Source organism: Elephas maximus, chromosome 4 (assembly GCF_024166365.1).
Source record: "Elephas maximus indicus isolate mEleMax1 chromosome 4, mEleMax1 primary haplotype, whole genome shotgun sequence".
Lineage (NCBI taxonomy): Eukaryota > Metazoa > Chordata > Mammalia > Proboscidea > Elephantidae > Elephas > Elephas maximus.
The window spans coordinates 111,081,712-111,101,555 of record NC_064822.1 but is presented as its reverse complement, the minus strand read 5'-3'; the positions used below and the strand labels follow the sequence as shown (position 1 = coordinate 111,101,555).

The 19,844-nt window shown below is 34.9% G+C and overlaps 1 protein-coding gene across 1 annotated transcript; it reads left to right on the top strand.

The window, feature by feature from the left end:
• The first annotated feature begins 6,745 nt into the window (after positions 1 to 6,745).
• LOC126075530 (olfactory receptor 6C1-like) lies at positions 6,746 to 7,684 on the top strand. Its single transcript, XM_049883372.1, has one exon. It carries the CDS (start codon positions 6,746 to 6,748, stop codon positions 7,682 to 7,684), a length of 939 nt encoding a protein of 312 aa, XP_049739329.1.
• Positions 7,685 to 19,844: the final 12,160 nt, after the last annotated feature.

The window sequence follows — 19,844 nt, the reverse complement described above, 5'->3', positions numbered from 1 at the left end:
TACTCCCAAGAAAGGTGACCCAACTGAATGCGGAAACATCAGACAACGTCATTAATATATCACACACAAGGAAAATTTTGCTGAAGATTATTCAAAAGTGGCTGCAGCAGTATACAGACAAGGAACTGCTCAAAATTCAAGCCAGATTCAGGAGAGGATGTGGGACAAGGGATATTATTGCTGCTGCCAGATGGATCACGGCTGAAAGCAGAGAATACCAGAAAGATGTCTACCTGTGTTTCATTAACTGTGCGAAGGCACTCAACTTTGGATCATAAAGAATTATGGATAACACATTGCAAACAATGGAAAATCCAGGATGCTTAAATGTGCTCATGAGGAACCTGTACATAGATCAAGAGGCAGTCATTCAAATAGGAAAAGGGGATACTGCATGGTTTAAAGTAGGAAAAGTGTGCATGAGGGTCATATCTTTTCACCATACTTACTCAATCTGTATGCTGAGTAAATAATCCTAGATGCTGGACTATATGAAAAAGAAAGTGGCATCAGAATTGGAGGAAGACTCATTAACAACCTACCTTATGCAGATGACACAACCTTTCTTGCTGAGAGGGAAGAGGACTTGAAGCACTTACTGATGAAGATCAAAGACCACTGCCTTAATATGGATTACAACTCAACATAAAGAAAAAAAAAATCCTCACTAGTGGACCAATAAGCAACATCATGCTAAACATAGAAAATATTGAAGTTGTCAAAGGTTTCATTTTACTTGGATTCACAATCAACAGCCATGGATGTAGAAGTCAAGAAATCAGACTATGCATTGTGTTGGGCAAACCTGCTGCAAAAGACCTCTTTAAAGTGTTAAAAAAAAAAAAAAACAAGGATGTCACTTTGAAGACTAAGGTGCACCTGACCCCAGCCATGGTGTTTTCAGTAACTCATATGGATGCAAAAGCTGGATAATGAATAAGGAAGGCTGAAGAAGAATTGACACCTTTGAAGTAAGATGTTGGGGGAGAATATTGAATATACCATGGATTGCCAAAGGAATGAGCAAATCTGTCTAGGAAGAAGTACAACCAGGATGTTCCTTAGAAGTAAGTATGGCAAGGCTTTATGTCACATAGTTTAGACATGTTATTACGAGGGATCAGTCCCCAGAGAAAGACATCATGCTTGGTAAAATAGAGGTTCAATGAAAAAGAGGAAGACTTTCAATGAGATGGACTGACACAGTAGCTGCAAAAATGGGCTCAAGGATAACAAAGATTGTGAGGATGGTGCAAGACCAGGCCGTGTTTTGTTCTGTTGTATATAGGATTGCTATGAGTCAGAACCAACTCTACAGTACCTATCGACAGCAACAATTTTAGTAAAAATTCATATTTGAAAACAGATGAAGACATAATGGGATCAAAATTAGTACAAGGAAGAAGTTTCTGATAAAAAATGTCACGGTGTAGTCGAAAAAGTTCTGAATTGAAAAACAGGTTTCCTTATTTGTATCCCCCAAGAACTTTGCTCTTTATTGTGTGACATTAGTCATTTTCTCTCACTGGCTTGTCCACGTTATTTGGTAAACTGCATGAAATTGAAAATCACAGGTATTGTTATTTCAGTTTATCCCGAGTGCCTTGTATATTACTTAAAGATTACAGGTTCTCAATAATTTTTTATTGAATTGATAAAATCATGAGTCAATGGACTTCCATTTTGTTACCTCTGAAAAGAGACCAAGGGGAGTCTGAAATCTATATGCTTACTAAATACCTAGATTACATGCTTCTATTAACTACTAAAATACACTCAACATACCAATCAGGTAAAAATGAACCTTCTTGATAGTAGATCCTTCTCAAAAATTAATGCTATCATTTTAGGGAAAATGAATTAATGTTTGGAGATAATTTGAGAGTTTGATAGCTATTTAATCTAAACCTTCTCGTGCCTTCCCATGGGAACTCATTGAGTAATGAATTCCATCTTATTGTTCTTTTTTTGTTCTATATTTAGAGTTTTAGATAGTACACAAAATATTTCCTGAACTCTTGACCTACTCCTTATGCCCATTCTGTCTCTTTGGACATTGTACCTTAAGCCTCCTGCTCCAATTTTAGTACTAATGTTGGTAACATTTTTATAACCCTTAGTGTATTTTCTTCTGGCTCTTGTTGGCACATTTGATTCGCTGAAGTAATTCCCATGAGCCTGGGGAAGATATGGTAGATAAAACTATGTGGCTTATACAGGTCAAAAGGCATGTAGAAACCATGTTGAAAAATGTTCAAAGTAACTCTTTACCTTTCTTCTCTTCACTGTTTTGCTCTCAGTGTCTACAATGGGGAATATGTCAAAGAATATTGGCTATAGAAACAAAATAATTTCAAATATAATTGGAGAGAGTTCTGTTTAGAAATATTGGATGTCTTAGCCTAAAACAGAAACACTTGCCTATATATATATATATATATATATATATATATATATTTTATAACTTCAACCACCTGCCCAGGGTACTTGTGTGACAAACAGAGGTAAGACTAGAAAGTTGAAGCCAGTGAAAACTTCCTTTACAGTGATTCATTAATTCTTAGCTCAACTTTTTATCAGATTGAATAGAACAATTTTGTGTTGCTATTTCTTTCAACATATATCGAGAACTGTGAAAAATGAATATGTTTACCTTTCTTGTTTACCATGTTTATGTATTTATTTTGAGGAAATTTGTTGTCTCTGATTTTGGTCTTTCTTATTGATTATAAACATTCTTGTTGAATAAATAATTGCTATTTAGTGAATAACAGGCTTTGGTTTTACACCCAAAAAGCTAGAATTCCAAATATACCAGACCATTTACTAGTTATGCGATATTGTTTATGTTACTTAACCTCGCTCCATCTCACTTTCTTCAAATATTATCATAGTTATATAATTTACATATAAAGTATTTAAAGGCTTAGCATTGTTCCTCAAATGAGTGCCCTCAAAAAATGGTAATTATTACTTTGACCAGCCTATCTACATCAAAAATAGGAATTTATTTTACTTAAGAATAGTAAAGATAACAGTAATCACTTTCTGGGAGTACATGCTTTATATAAAATGTTATATAAATGATTCTATTTTTTTATTGAAATTAACCCTCACAATAATTCCATGAATTAGTATTCTCATTTAATAATACATAAATAAAACTAAATTAAAACTCAGAGAGATTAAGTAACTTGTCCAAATGCACAATATTTTAATGTGGCTGAGCTGCATTTTTAATCTCTTTCCCTCTGAACGCAAGTTCTGTAAATTGCCCCAGTAATTCATAAATTATAAATTAATAGTAAGTCTTGATGTCACTTTTCATAATAATTCTTTTCTTTTTTAAATTAATATTATCTTTAAAGATGGATACCTCATTTTTTATTTTAAAGATGGATACCTCATTAATAAATTAAAGATTAAGAATATAAGTAGAATTTCTCTTTGAAAACCTACAGGTTTTGGAAGAGTGATTTGAGTGGTTTTTGTTTTCTTTTGCTGTTTCTATTGAAACTGATGGTGCTTTGATTCAGTTTTACCCTTTTTTATTGGAAAAAAGCAAGGTCTTTTTTTTTTTTTTTTTCTGAGGACTCTGAGAAACAATTCTGAAGTAATTATGGAATTATCCAAGGAAAATTCTAGAGAAACCATTCTGTTAAAAAAAAAATCTAAATCAGTTTTTCTTATGAGACTTTTTGCATTCAGTCATGATGAAGTGCTTAAATGATATTTGACGTCACTGAACACAGTCAGGAATGGAATTAACCATGCCAGAAAAAAAAAATATTGTTATAAAATCACCTTATTATCCAGAATATAAAATTAAACTGAGACTCAGTTCTCTTCTCTAACAAATTAACTGAATATCTAGAACTAACACCAGGAAAGACAGAAAGATAACTGGAAAATTGTGTGGTAATACTGATGGAACTAATTTTCTCTAGGATACATGTCTTCATAACTTTATGACTTTTTAGGAGCCTTAACTGAAAACAAAAGAATTCAGTAAAAATAGAAAACGTAGGATAGTAAACAGTTTCCAATTACATTGTGGAAGTTAGGAAGATTCCTACCCCGTGATTATAATTCATTTAGGAAAGAATAAGGAAAAACAGTCTCTCAATCTCTAACCAAATGAAACCAGTCAATCCCAGCTCGTGGTTACCACGTGTGTGTCAGAGTATAAATGTGTTTCGCAGGGTTTTCATGACTGATTTTTAGGAGTAGATAGCCAGACTTTGTTCCAAGGCACCTCAGGGTGGACTTGAACCTCCAATATATTGGTTAGCAGCTAAGGACATTAACTGTTTGCCCCATCCAAACCAAAAAACCAAACCTGTAGCCATTTAGTTGATTCCTACTCATGCACCACCCAAGGACTCCTATATCTCCCGTAGGCCTTTGAATAGAGTTGCTTCTTTAAATTGGACAACTTGGGGAATGCTACTTTTTCCTCAAAAAGACCATCAACTTTCCTATGGAGTAGCAGAAGTTTCCCAAAGAGCCCTGGAGATAATTTTTAGTTACCTCACTTAACACGATGGCAATTATTTGTTTATTGAATTGGTTAATTTTCACTTTTAATAACTCACAAGCCTGACTCAACAAGGAGACCATCCAAGGCAGATAAGAATTTGTTGAAAAGAAAAGGACAGAAAGGAATATGAAACGTTATCATGAGTTATGTGTGACTTGGAAAAGCAGAGCTAAGTAAGAGTTAGAAAACATGGTAATGATTTAGGCTTGGAGATATTCATCACATTGCTACCTAAATCTATGACAAAAATGGTTTAAGGATCAAAGAGTCATATGCAGCTGCTATAGAGGGTTGTTAATTGAGAGTTAAGGACTTTTATGTTCATAAATATATGTCATATACTTGAATTGCCATACATATATTTACATAATATTTAATTGAGCTTCCCCATCCCTGTGATGTCTGTTCCTCCTGTAGGCGTCCTTATGCCTATTTTCTCCTGTCCCTGAGGAATAGCAAAAAGAAATGGTTATTTTCCTGTGACTTTCACATGGTTTCCTAACATCACTGGCCACCATCCATCTCAGCTGGAATTTTCATTGAATCAAGAGAGCCATGTGTGCTGCTAAACAGTGAAGTGAATGAAAAGAGAGCTCAGGCAGATAAGCGGGGGGGAAAAAAGGAAAAACAATTTGAGACATTTTACAGTACTATGATGCACTGTTCGCAATAGAATCAAGAATCTTAGAACTATAGTGTTATTTTATTACAGACACTTCTCTCATTATTCTGAAATAAAAATTTGCTATTTAATGAGAATGCATACAATGATTGATATGATAACGAACGGTTTAATTTAGAGGGGGTTTTAGCTTTACTTTAAAATGTGTTATTCTCTAGTAGGAAAAAAACATAAAGGGCTTTCATGTTCTGGTTTATTGATTACTTCTAGGTATTGAGAAATGGGACTTCTAATGAAAAGTGAATGCTAATGTAGATAAAAGAAAAAATATATAAAATATTGGTGAGAAAACAGAATGTAAATATAGAGAGAATAATAAAGAGATTTATGGGACAATGTTGATTTAAAAAATGTTCTGTGCAGGTTGATGTTTTATTTTAGTTGTTTGTAAAATCTGGTTTCCTTAGCCCATGGAGCGCCCTGTTCTGAACTTCTGCTCTGCCTCCTCCCTACTCTCTAATATCTCAGGACGGTCATGGCAATGAACGGTGTTCCTGGCCTCAAATGAGCTGTCAAAACCAACAGCAAACTGAAGTAACCCATTGCCTTCAACTCCATTCGGACTCATAGCGACCCAATAGGACAGAGTAGAACTGCCCCACAGCGTTTCCAAGGAGCAGCTGGTGAATTTGAACTGCTGACCTTTTGGTTCTCAGCCGTAGCTATCATCTGCTATGCCACTAGGGTTTTTTGGTTAAACTCATGTAAGAGGTTGGAAAAGATAACTGTGAGCCAGAGAGGAAATTTAGAAATATGTCACATTATTAGAGATTTAATGCTACAATAATTTTGAAATTTTGGTTTTGTCTCCATTTAAGTGGCCCTTTTATTAACACGGAAACACTGAAGGCATAGTGCTTCAGAGCTATGGCTGCTAACGAAAAAGTTGGCAGTTCGAATTCACCAGTGCTCCTTGGAAACCCTGTAGGGCAGTTCTATTCTGTCCTATAGGGTTACCATGAGTTGTAATTAACTCGATGGCAAGGGGTTTGGCTTCGGCTTTTGGTTTTATTGACACACTTGGCTTATAGACATTATACCTATAAATAATACTAAGAGTGATCAAGAATTATGAAATGGAACACTTTTACGGGGTTTGGAGAATAGCAAGAAGGTGTTTCTAATGAGAAGGAACTCTTTCATGCAAATGTCTTTAAAGGTCTATATGCAGTATTTTTTTTTTATTCTAGTATTATTAAACATTAAAAAAGACCTAGGTTCAAATTCCTGTTCTACACATTTCACACATGTGATTTGGGGAAGAATTTAAAAAATGCTTTAAGCCTCAGTTTTTGATTTGTTTAAAATATAGATTTGAGGAAGAAATATTCTGACATATGATAAAAACTTAACTTTAAACATGTTAGCTACTGTTATTAAATGGTTTTAAAATTCCCCTGAAATGTAATATGCCATAATATGTTTACTTCCGGAGCCAGATTCCATCACTATTCATGTGTAATTCCCTTTTCTTCAGGTGTTCCCTTTGTATTTTCTCCTATAGATTTTGCAAGAGAAAAAAAATGAAAAACTACACAGACGTAACAGAGTTTGTCCTGTTGGGACTGTCAGATGACCCAAAGCTTCAGATTGTGATTTTTGTCTTTCTGTTCATCACCTACATGCTCAGCATCACTGGGAACCTGACCATTATCACCCTCACCCTGCTGGATTCCCACCTCCAGACCCCCATGTATTTCTTCCTCAGGAATTTCTCCTTATTAGAGGTTTCATTCACAACCGTCAGTATACCCAGGTTCCTGGGCACCATTATTACAGGAGATAAAACCATTTCCTTTAATGATTGTATGGTTCAGTTATTTTTCTTCATTTTTTTGGGAGTCACAGAGTTTAATCTTCTGGCTGCCATGTCATATGACCGCTATGTGGCCATCTGTAAACCCCTGCATTACACGACCATCATGAATCTTAGAGTCTGCACTCTGCTTGTCTTCACTTCTTGGCTGGCTTCATTCTTAATCATATTTCCATTACTTATGCTATTCACACAGCTTGATTACTGTACATCCAATGTTATCGAGCATTTTGCTTGTGATTATTTCCCCTTATTATGCCTTTCTTGTTCAGACACAAAATTCCTAGAGTTAACTGGGTTTTCCTGTGCTGTCTTTACTCTACTGTCCACCTTGGCATTAATAATTCTGTCTTACATATATATCATCAGAACAATTTTGAGAATTCCCTCTGCTAGCCAGAGGACAAAGGCCTTTTCCACATGTTCATCCCACATGATTGCCATCTCCATCTCTTATGGCAGCTGCATTTTCGTGTATATTAATCCCTCAGCAAAAGACAGGGTGTCTTTGAGCAAGGGAGTAGCTGTGTTAAACACCTCAGTAGCTCCCATGCTGAACCCGTTTATTTACAGCCTGAGGAATCAGCAGGTCAAGCGAGCTTTCATGGACCTGGTAAGGAAGATTGCATTTTTCTCAAGCAAGTGAAAAACTAAAAGTGCTGTCATGAATTAGAGGTATGTTGAAGAACAATTAATTAAAAATCAGGGCTTTTTAAAAGTCTATTAAAATCCATATGGTCTCCTAGAGTTAGTTCTCATTTCTTAAACTTTTATTTCCAACAGTTGACAAGGTTGTTTGAAGATGTAAATATAAATGTGCATATAGATGCATATATACATAGACATATATGTTCCCATTCAAATTGCAATCCTCTCCCATGTACTACTCTGGGGCACTAGTTTTTCTACTCTATAACTTTTATTATTCTAAACATGCTTTTTCACAATAGTTCTTATAAATATTAAAAAGAGAGAGAAAGAGAAAATCGTGTTTTAGGATTACCTCAGGAACACACTATTTCTAGAATTTCAGGAGATCACACATCATGTTTACCATTATTTGTAATTGACAATAAAAAAAGACTATAAACATAATTTGATTACAGTTTTATTAGAATATTTCAGATAGATCTTTCCCAAATTGTAGACAATTAGTAACTATGTGAAAAACAATACCACTAAAAGAATAATGTAGTTAATTTGCTATAGACATCAAAAAGAATTTCTCGCTACCCAGCTTAAAAATTTCTATGGCACACAATTTATTAATTTATAAAATAACTATCTATGTATATACTGGAAACCCTGGTGGCGTAGTGGTTAAGTGATATGTCTGCTAACCAAAGGGTCGGCAGTTCAAATCTGCCAGGCGCTCCTTGGAAAGTCTATGGGGCAGTTCCACTCTGTTCTATAGGGTCGCTATGAGTCAGAATCGACTCAACGGCACTGGGAGAGAATGTACATACTTACAGAAAAGTAGTAGTTTTCCCTAATACAGCTTCCTATGTTTCAGAACTTCATAATTACTATATACACAATACCATTCTTAATAAAAGCCTGAAGAAATATATGTTACTAGGTATCTGACACAGTTTCATTTTCTGTGTCTCAGTGCTATTTGTAAATTAATATTGATGTTACGGTGCTCTTCCTGAAAATCAAGATCTAAGAAGTTTATAACTGACCCATATTTGTGGCTATTTGATATAACGAGATACTTGACCAATTCTTTTAATTGTTTAATGAAGTGACCAATCCAAACCAAATCCAAACCAATACAAATCCAAACCAAACCCATTGCCATGACATTGATTCAAGCTTTCAGTTAATAGCCCACTGCTCATCCTTTCTGCCACTCTGGACACTGATAAAGTGACAGGAGTAATTCAATAGGGGTGAAGAAACTAACAACAGTAAAATTACAATATGTATATATAAAACACTGAGATTTCTCTTGTTAAAAAGTCTTTTATGTTCACTCTACTGTAAACATTAGAGTACGGCACTGTGTTGGAAAATTGACTGATTAGGATTTATACCATGATCATACAAGATCATATAATTATTAGATTTTTGTTTTATTTTTTCCCATTATATCAAAAGCTGAATCAAGACTGAAAGGCACTCAAAAATGTCTAAGTTTGTTATTAACCATGTTTCCAGAAGAGGGGAAAACAGAGTGCAAACATAAAACATTGAGCCAAATTCTTCATGAACTCATTCACTGTACTCAGTAGAGAAACTCAACTCTCTGATTTCCCAAGCAACAAAGAAAAACACCTGTCATACCTGAACACTGAGGAGATATTGAGCTGCTGGGAGGGAGATCATGGAGTTTCTGTTTCCTTTTTTCACACCCTAATTGTAATTTTGAAGCTAAATTGAAAGGATAAATTGGTTCTTATTACTCGACATGTATATGTTTAAGTGGAGATCACTGTAGATCAGGGAAGCAAGAAAATTGTAACGTTCCTACAAATAATATGAGAAGTTTATCCTGATACTATTGGATGGTTCATCTCTCTATTTAAATCTATTTCAGCTACAGTTGATTACAAATTTTTGAAATCTGTATATGTATTTTGATTGTCTATTTCAGAGGTGGACTTTTTTTTGTAAAGGGCCACATATTAATATTTTAGACTTTACAGGTCATAGAGTCTCTGATGTAATTACTCAACTCTCCCATAGTAGCAAGAAAGCAGCCATAAATGTACATAAATAAATGAGCTTGAGTACATTCTAATAAAGCTTTATTTACACCATGAGTTGGTGGGCCAAATTTGACTGTATTGACCAACTTTTGTCTTAAGCTATTTCATAATGCATTCCACTTATTATTTCATATGGAAAATAAAATGATTTGAGTAAAATGTTAAAGCTCAGTAATAGATCATTTTAAATTTAGTTCCCAATTTTTGATCTTGTGTTATAAAAATGAATGAGATCAATCTTACAAAATATTTCCAAGGGCAAATAAAAGATGCAAATCTTTCTAGCTCATTGCATGGATTAGTATATCCTTGACATTAAAAGATAATATGAAAACTCCCCTGTAATCTAACTCAAAATAGGAGATAAAAATACCAAAATAAATTAGCAAAACTTCTACTCCATGTTACATATGATTTTATCTCAAAGATTATTTATCTTTAGAAAATCTATCAGTGGCGCTTACCACATAAACAGATTTAAAGGTAAAAGCATACCTACATAACTCCTCTGATAAAATGCAATAGCCATTCACAATTATTAAATAATTGCTTTCCGAAATAAGAAGAGGACAGAATGTTGTTAACCAGAGAAACGTTAATTTAATTAGGTGCAAAAAAGACTCAAATAGATACAACAAACATATATGGATGTGCTTTTTATTTGTCTGTAATTTGAAGAAGTCCATTATAAAATGACATTTTGGAAGCAACTGAGAGCATTTGAATAAGAACAATGTTGTAAATGATGCCAAAGATTTTTCATTAATTTTGCTACCTCTGGAAATTGCATTGTGTTTCTGTAACAATACACACATATATTTTTAAAATACCTACTGAAAGTATATAAAGGTGAAAAGACACAATGTTTGGGATTTGATTTAAAACATCAATAAAAGGAAAGAAAACTTTACAAAGGATAGATAAAGTATATGTGAACAAAATTTTCATTTTTATTGAATCTGCTTGATCTCTATGTGGGATTTATTTGTCTAGTATCTCTATTCTATTGTATATTTGAGAATTTTCATAACAGAATTTTAAAAAATATATAGGAAACATCAAACTTTATTGTGAAACAATAGTAGTATACTTGCTAAAATCAGTAACTAGATGAAAATGCCCTATGTCACTGCTTTTAATCTATATTCTACCAGAGGTTCTATCCATAATACTAGTGCAAGAAAAAAATTTTGAAAGAATTAGAAAGAAGGAAAATAAGCCTTTTTTTTTTTTTTTTTTTTTTGTAGATATCATGGCTGTCTTTATAAGTCCTTTGGGAGTTTGCACTAAATGCTTCTTAAACCTGAAATTATCTTCTCTCAGAAAACTACATGGCTATCTCTCTCCCCTCCTTCAAGTCTCTACTCATTTGCCACCTCAGTAAGGCCCACTCCAATGGCAATATTTAAAATTACAATAGTTCTTGACTTTCAGGTTTTTCAGTTTCCTCTTGTCCTAGTGTAAAATCACACCAAAGTCATAGTAAAACAAAAAGAAAGATTTTAATTGGTATAGGGTCAAAGAGACAAAGTGGGAAATGGACAAGCATGCTGCCAGAGCCGTGTCTCCTAAAGTCCAAGGAATGTTACAGAATCATCAGTATATATTAACTTTACAAATGGGCGAAATCATTAAAATCTACATCCCAAAAACGAAAGAAAGGACAACACAAATGGGAGTTCATTTCCCAAAGTGGAAGGAAAGAAAAAACAGTTTTGAACTCATTTTCCTAAAGTAATCACTGAAATTCAAAAATACTTTTAGTATATGTATCTTACATGGTTTTTAAATACAAACCCCAAGCTAGTGTCTCCTTAAGGGGGGGGAGGAAATCCAGTCTCACTTATCAAATATGTTATGCTCTAAGGGTCAAGATTTTTGTTTCCTTCTTTTGTCAATAAATTTGATAAAGCTGAATATTGCTTCAGAATTTTCTGCAAATACAAATACTTTTTTTAGATATATTTGGTTGCAGTAAAATTGATGTTTTCATTCTATTTATGCAACTCAGTCCTTATAAGACAAGTGCACAATAGCTTTGCTTTATATTAAATGATAAATGCATAAATTTCCCTTGGGTTAAGTAGACATCACAGAAGATAATCACATTTAAGCTATTTTGCAAGTACCTTTCAAACTTCAGCTGCCTCCAGGGGAAGGAACATTGAAGTAATTGTCTGTGGTGTGTACTTCAGAGTAAAAACTGGTTGTAGCACTCCAATTTGCATGAACATTAATGAATTCATACCTACGCACCGTATAAAAATGTCTGTATTTAAAGACCTTACCTCAAAGAAGCAGAGCTAATCACAGCAGATTCAAAGGAGCACCAGTTAAATCAAAGATATTTGCCTTTTTATCTTCTGCCTTTGTTCCAACACTGAATGAGCTCCGAGTGGAGAACAAGCAGTGAAAGGAGCTAAGAATCCCATCCTTATTCCATCCATAGCTGAACAGGAAATTGATGTTTTAAAATTGAGTAGACTGTGACTAGCAAGTAATGGATTTGCATGACATATAATTAAGAATTGGAAAAGGATTTGTACATAGTGTTTCATGGGTTCGAACCTACTGAATGGCACTGAACAATAAAAACAATAAATGAAAGTGCCTGAAGAAAAATAACATCCTTTCATATCATTCTAGACCAGGTTGTGATTGTTCAAAACACTTGTTAATATTTCAGAACATTTTCATTTATTTTAATTTTTACTGTTGCTATGGATATATCTCTTGGTAATTTTTCTTTCTTTCTTTATCATTTTTATAAAGGAGCAGTTAAGTAAAATTTCTATGTTCAGTCAGGAATCTTAAACTAGAAGTCCCCAGATGATGTATGTGTAATGAAAATTCTGGAATTGTGAAAATTTCACATTTAATTCATCATATGCTGAACATACCCCACACATCTGTCAGTTTGTCATATTGTGGGGCTTGCATTTTTGCTGTGGTTCTGGAAGCTATGCCACCGGTATTCAAATGCCAGCAGAGTCACCCATGGCGCACAGGTTTCAGATAAGCTTTCAGACTAAGACAGACTAGGAAAGAGGACCCAGCAGTTGACTTTTGAAAGGAATTAGCTGGTAAAAAACCTTATGAATAGCAGTAGAACATTGTCTGATATAGTGCCAGAAGATGAGCCCTTCAGGTTGGAAGGCAGTAGAAATACAACTGGGGGAGAGCTACCTCCTCAAAGCAGAGTCAACATTAATGATGTAGATGGAGACAAGCTTTCAGGATCTTCATTTGCTGATGTGGCATGACTCAAAATGAGAAGAAACAGCTGCAAACATCTATTAATAATAGGAACCCGGAATGTAAGAAGTATCAAACTAGGAAAAGTGGAAATCATCAAAAATGAAATGGAACACAAGATTGATATCTTAGGCATTAGTGAGCTGAAATGGATTACTATCAGTCATTTTGAATCAGACAATCGTATGGGCTGCTATGCCAGGAAAGACAATTTGAAGAGGAATGGCGGTGCATTCATGGTCAAAAAGAACATTTCAAGATTCATCTTCAAGTGCAACACTGTCAGTGACAGGATAATATCCATACACTTACAAGGAAGATCAGTTAATTTGACTATTATTCAAATTTACACACCAACCACTAAGGCCAAAGATGAAGAAATTAAAGATTTTTACTAACTTCTGAAGTTTGAAATTGATCGAAAATGCACTCAGGATGCACTGATAATTACTGGTGATTGGAATGTGAAAAGTTGGAAATATAGAAGGATTGGTAGTTGGAAAACATGGCCTTGGTGATAGAAGTGATAATGGAGATCAACTGATTGAATTTTGCTAGACCGACTTCTTCATTGCAAATACCTTTTTTCACCAACATAAACAGGAACTATACACATGGACTAGCCTGATGAATGCACAGGAATCAAACTGACTACATCTGTGGAAAGAGATGATGGGAAAGCTCAATATCATCAGTTAGAACAAGGCCGGGCGCCGACTACGTATTGGACCATCTCGTATACAAGTTCAAGCTGAAACTGAAGAAACTGAAGAAAATCAGAACAAGTCCTCAAAAGCCATAGTATATCCCACCTGAATTTAGAGACCATTTTAAGAGTAGATTTGACATATTGAACACTAATGATGGAGAACCAGAGAAGTTGTGGAATGACATCATGGGCATCACACATGAAGAAAGCAAGAGGTCATTAAAAAGTCAGGAGAGAAAGAAAAGACCTAAATGGATGTCAGAAGAGACTCTGAAACTTATTCTTGAACTTTGAATAGATAAAGCAAAAGGAAAAAAATGATGAAGTAAAAGAGCTGGACAGAATAACTCAAAGTGTGGCTTGAGAAGACAAAGTAAAGTATTATAATGACGTGTACAAAGATCTGGAGATAGAAAACCAAAAGGGAAGAACATGCTCAATAGTTCTCAAGCTGAAAGAACTAAAGAAAAAATGCAAACCTTGAGATGCAATACTGAAGCATTATACAGGGAAAATATTAAATGATGCAGGAAGAATCAAAAGAAGATAGGAGGAATACAAAGAATCACTATACCAAAAAGAATTGGTCAGCATTCAACCATTTCGGGAGGTAACATATGATCAGGAACCAATGGTACTGATGGAAGACGTCTAAGCTGCACTGAAGGCATTGGGGACAAATGAGGCAGTGGAAATTGACGGAACACCAATTGAGATGTTTCAACAAATGGATGCAGCACTGGAAGTGCTCAACACATCTATGCCAAGAAATTTGGAAGACAGCTACCTCACCAAGAAAGGTGATCCAACTGAATGTGGAAATTATTGGACGATATTATTAATGTCACATGAAAATAAAATTTTTTTGAAGATCATTCAAAAGCAGCGGCAGCAGTGTATCTACAAGGAATTGCCAGAAATACAAGCTGGATTTAGAAGGGAACATGGAACCAGGAATATCATGGTTGATGTCAGAGGGACCCTGGCTGAAAGCAGAAAATACAAGAAAGATGTTTACCAGTGTTTTATTGACTATGCTAGGGCATTCAACTGTGTGGATCAGAAAAAATTGTGGATAACCTTGTAGAGAATGGGAATTCCGGAGCACTTAATTGTGCTCATGAGGAATCTGTATACGGATCAAGAGACAGTTGTTCAAACAGAACAAGGGGATACTATGTGGCCTAATGCCAGGGAAAGTATGCGCCAGGGTTATATCCTTTCACCATACCTATTCAATCTGTATGATGAGCAAATAACCTGAGAGTCTGGACTATATGAAGAAGAACAGGGCATCAAGATTGGAGGAAGACTCATTAACAACCTGTGTTATGCAGATGACACAACCTTGCTTGCTGAAAGTGAAGAGGGCTTGAAGCACTTACTGTTAAGGATCAAAGACCACAGCCTTCAGTATGGATTACACTTCAACATAAAGAAAACAAAAAATCCTCACAACTGGACCAATAAACAACACCATGATAAGCGGAGAAAAGATTGATGCTGTCAAGGGTTTCATTTTACTTGGACGCACAATCAACACCCATGGAAGCAGCAGTCAAAGAATCAAAACATGCTGTGCGTCGGGCAAATCATCTGCAATGGACCTCTTTAAAGCACTGAAAAGCAAAAACATTACCTTGAGGACTTAGGTGCACCTAATCCAAGCCATGGTGTTTTCAGTTGCCTCATATGCATGCAAAAGCTGGACAATGAATAAGGAGGACTGAAAAAGAACTGACACCTTTAAATTGTGGTGTTGGAGAAGAACATTGAATATACCATGGACTGCCAAAAAAATGAACAAATCTATGTTGGAAGAAGTATGAACAAAATGCTCCTTAGAAGCAAGGATGGCAAGAGTTCATCTCACATACTTTGGACATGTCTTCAGGAAGGATCAGTCCCTGGAGAAGGACATCATGCTCGGTAAAATAAAGGGTCAGCAAAAAAGAGGAAGACCCTTTACGAGATGGATCGACACAGTGGCTGCAACAATGGGCTTAAGCATAGCAACAATTGTGAGGTTGGTGCAGGATTGAGCAGTGTTTCATTCTGTTGTGCATAGGGTCACTATGAGTCAGAGCCAACTGGTCGGCACCTCTCAACAACAACAATGCTGAACATAAATCCTTAAAACAACTTTCCGATAGAAAATATCAAAATTTGGTATAAAAAAAGTGTTACCAAATCCTCTTTATTTCCTGCCCTATGATTTATTTGTGAGTATTTTTTGTAATTAGGTTCCCTGGTTGTGTTAAGAGCTATGACTGCTAACCAAAAGGTCTACAGTTCGAATCCACCAGCCGCTCCTTGGAAACCCTATGTAGCAGTTCTATTTTGTCTTATAGAGTCGCTATATGTCAGAATCTACTCGAGAGCGATGGATTTGGTTTTGTTTTTGTATATAACCATATTATACTTCTATTTTCCAAATATCAATAATCACTTACATTCCTTTGTCTGGACACCTCAACAATAGTTTTCAAAAAAATTTTCCCTCTTGAATATCCTTTATATTTCAAATTAAATATTACCTCCTCTGAGGAAACATCTTTGATTTCTAGTCACAGTGAGTCAATCACACTCACTCACTATGTTGTTGTTATTGTTAGTTGCTGTGGAGTTGTTTTCCACTCATGGCAACAATATGCACAACAAAACAAAATGCTGCTGAGTCCAATACCATCCGCATGATTGCAGGCATGCCTGAGTCCATGGTTGCCTTCCAACCTTGGGGGTCATCTTCCACACTACACGGTAGAATATTCTGTTGTGATCCATAGGGTTTTAATTGGATAATTTTGAGAAGTAGATTATCAGGCTTTTTTTCCTACTCTGTTTTAGTGTAGAAGCGCCACTGAAACCTGCCCACCACAGGTGACCCTGCTAGTATTTGAAATGCCAGTGCTATAGTTACCAGTATCATAGCCACACACAAGCCACTGCAGTATGACAAACACAGATGGAGGGTGGACACACTCACTATAATAATGAAATGATTCCATTGTAGAAATCAAGTTTTTTTGTATTTATTTATGTTGCAGTTATAATCTTGACTAGAAGTTCCTTTGAGGAATGTTGTGATACAGGTTTTATCTATACCATTACCTAGTATAGTCACAGGCTCTAAGTGGATATTCAATAAATGCATGTCGATTCAGTAACTGAATAAATGTCTACAGTCTTGTAAAACTGAGAGTTGGGTTAACTAGTCAAAAGATTCAGGGAAAGAAGAATTTTTTCTATACTATGAGCTATATAAACTGGAATACTACCAACAGGTATTTCTTGAGATACCCACAAGATAAAAAGGAAAAAATATATAAAAATTATTTTAAATTCCTAACTTTATGATATATATGACATTTTTAAGTGTTTTTTTTTTTCACTCTAAAATATGTATGCTTTATTTGTAGAAAAGTATCTCAGTGCTTAATGGGAGTAAATGTGGGAACAATTGAAGTTTTTGGTTTCTTCTAGGAAATTCAGAGAGGCTTTATGAAGAAAGAGTCTATAAAAAAAATCTGATACAAATGAAGGAATAAGTCAATCTAACTGAGAGGTGAAGAGGGTTAGGATAGATCATAAATCAACTGAAGAGAGAACACAGCAGGTCCCAATCCAAAGCAAGAGGTGCTCTGAAGCCAAAAAAACCAAAAAATCCAGGGCCGTCGAGTCAATTCCGACTCTTAGAGACCCTATACGACAGAGTAGAACTGCCCCATAGAGTTTCCAAGGAGCGCCTGGTGGATTCGAACTGTCGACCCTTTGGTTAGCAGCTGTAGCACTTAACCATTACGCCACTGAAGCAGAGGAGTTTTAATCACTGATAGACTATCACACCTTTTTTTTTTTTTTTTAGTTTATTCCAACTCATAGCAAGCCTATAGGACAGAGTAGAACTGCCCCACAGGATTTCCAAGGATGTAAATCTTTATGGGAGAAGACTGTGACATCTTTCTCCCTGATGGTTCCAACTGCATATCTTTTCATTAGCAGCCAAATGCTTTAACCACTGCACCAGGGCTCCTTCAAGCTCCTTCCCCAGAAACCAACCCCATGGCAGTAGAGTCCATTTAGGACACAGTAGAACTGGCCCCTACGTTTTCCAAGGAGCAGCTGGTGGATTTGAACTGCCAGCCTTTTGGTTAGCAGCCAGTCTCTTTAACCACTGTGCCAGCAGGAGCTTGAGATCCCAAGAGACAGATAAAGTCATAGACTTGAAGCAAAACCTAAGATTTTCATACTATAAGATTCTCAAACAATAGGGTTACATTTTAATAACATCTTTTACTCAAAAAAAAAAAAAAAAGTTTACATAAAAACCAAAACAAACACTTTGCCATCGAGCTGATTCCTACTCATAGTGACCCTGTAGGACAGAGTAGAACTGCATGAAAGTTGTTTCCAAGGAGCCGTTGGTGGACACCAACTGCCAAGCATTTGGTTAGCAGCCTGAGCTCTTAACCACTGCTCCACCAGGGCTCCAGTTTACATATATCTTTTGCAAATATATCTCACAGTAAGCATAAAACATAAAAACTGAAGTAATTTACTCTTTACCTTAAAAATGTGGAAGCTAACGTTAGAAAAGTTTACATGCCTAATTTTCTAATGCTCTTACTAATGGTAAGTTGAAAGTTAAGTATCGTATCATATCTCAATAAACAGTCAACCAGAAAAAAAAGCATCTTATTGCTTGTAATTTGTTAGATTATTATAAGTATGAATCCCCCAAATGAAAATTTAATTTCAGAAGGACACCCAAGTCCACACAAGTGGGTAAGTATTTTTCTTTTTGACTGGAGTTGCAAAGATTGTCATTTACTGAGTTTGCTCAGAATCACAGCTTTGTTCTGGCAAGGAGGGACAGTTTAAAAGCATATAATAGTCACACAAAATTATTACTACACACATTATAAAAAAAAAAGTTGATGGAGACACTATGTGCATTAGAGTAGAACTGTGCTCCTTGGAGATTTTAATGACTGATTTTTCAGAAGTGGGCTGCCAGGCCTTTCTTCTGAAGCACCTTCAGATGGAATCAAACCTGGAATCTTTTGCTTACCAGGCAAGTACAGCGCTAACCATTTGCACCACCAAAGACTCCACATATGTCACAGGAGTTTGCAAAAATAATCATTTATGTACTTACTAATTTGACATTTTTTAAGTATTAACTAAATGTTAGTTATTAGTGATACATCTATGTATCTGAGGCTTTGCAATATAGCATTTTTTTCTGCTTCATCTGCTATCTCTATCATGGCTATAATCGTGGTATAAGAAATAAAATAAGAATTATTCTATCTTCCTTACTGGTATAATGTTTATTGCAAAATCTTAATGATGTGGGCAAACCTACAATTATTTATAAACTTAATATCTTCATGTGTCTGTATAAGGCATTCTTAATAGAGATAGAACAGCATTTAATAAATTGGATTGAATAATCAACTTACTTATTTTTTCCTCTTTTATTGATGTGCACCAAAGTAAAAGATACTCTTTTCCATCACTGAATCATTTTCTTAGTATATACTGAAACTTGTGAATAAATAAATGAATACATAAATTAAAGAATATGTAAAGGATCTTTGATACTATTAAAATCATAGACAAATGTTAGATTGTAAAATATCATCAAGATTCCTTTAGATTTTAAATTTCTCAGACAGAAGTCAACATATTCATTTCTCATACTGGAATGCATTGTTTTCCAGATCTTACCAGCAGATAAATAGATATATAAGGACCAAAAATTATTTGAATTATACTAAAAATCTGTATAACAACATTTCACTTTATTTTACAAATTCTTGACATTAGTATTATTTTTTATTTTACATTTGGTTACATAAGTTAATATTTAATAATGAAGTATGATAGACAAATTTTTCTAATCAATTTGGAAGTGCAAGAAAAATAAATGAACATTTGAAGCTGAAATTACTCCATGATCTAGTCATTAATTAAAGTTTTATATCTTAAGTCAAACTATTTATTATCACAACTCTGTCCATATTATTAAAATAATCATAGTGCATTGTAAATTTTTGTATTTAGCAAGGAAAATTTTCTCAATTTACAGAGAAAAAGAGTGGAATGTGTATCGGTTTTAGTGC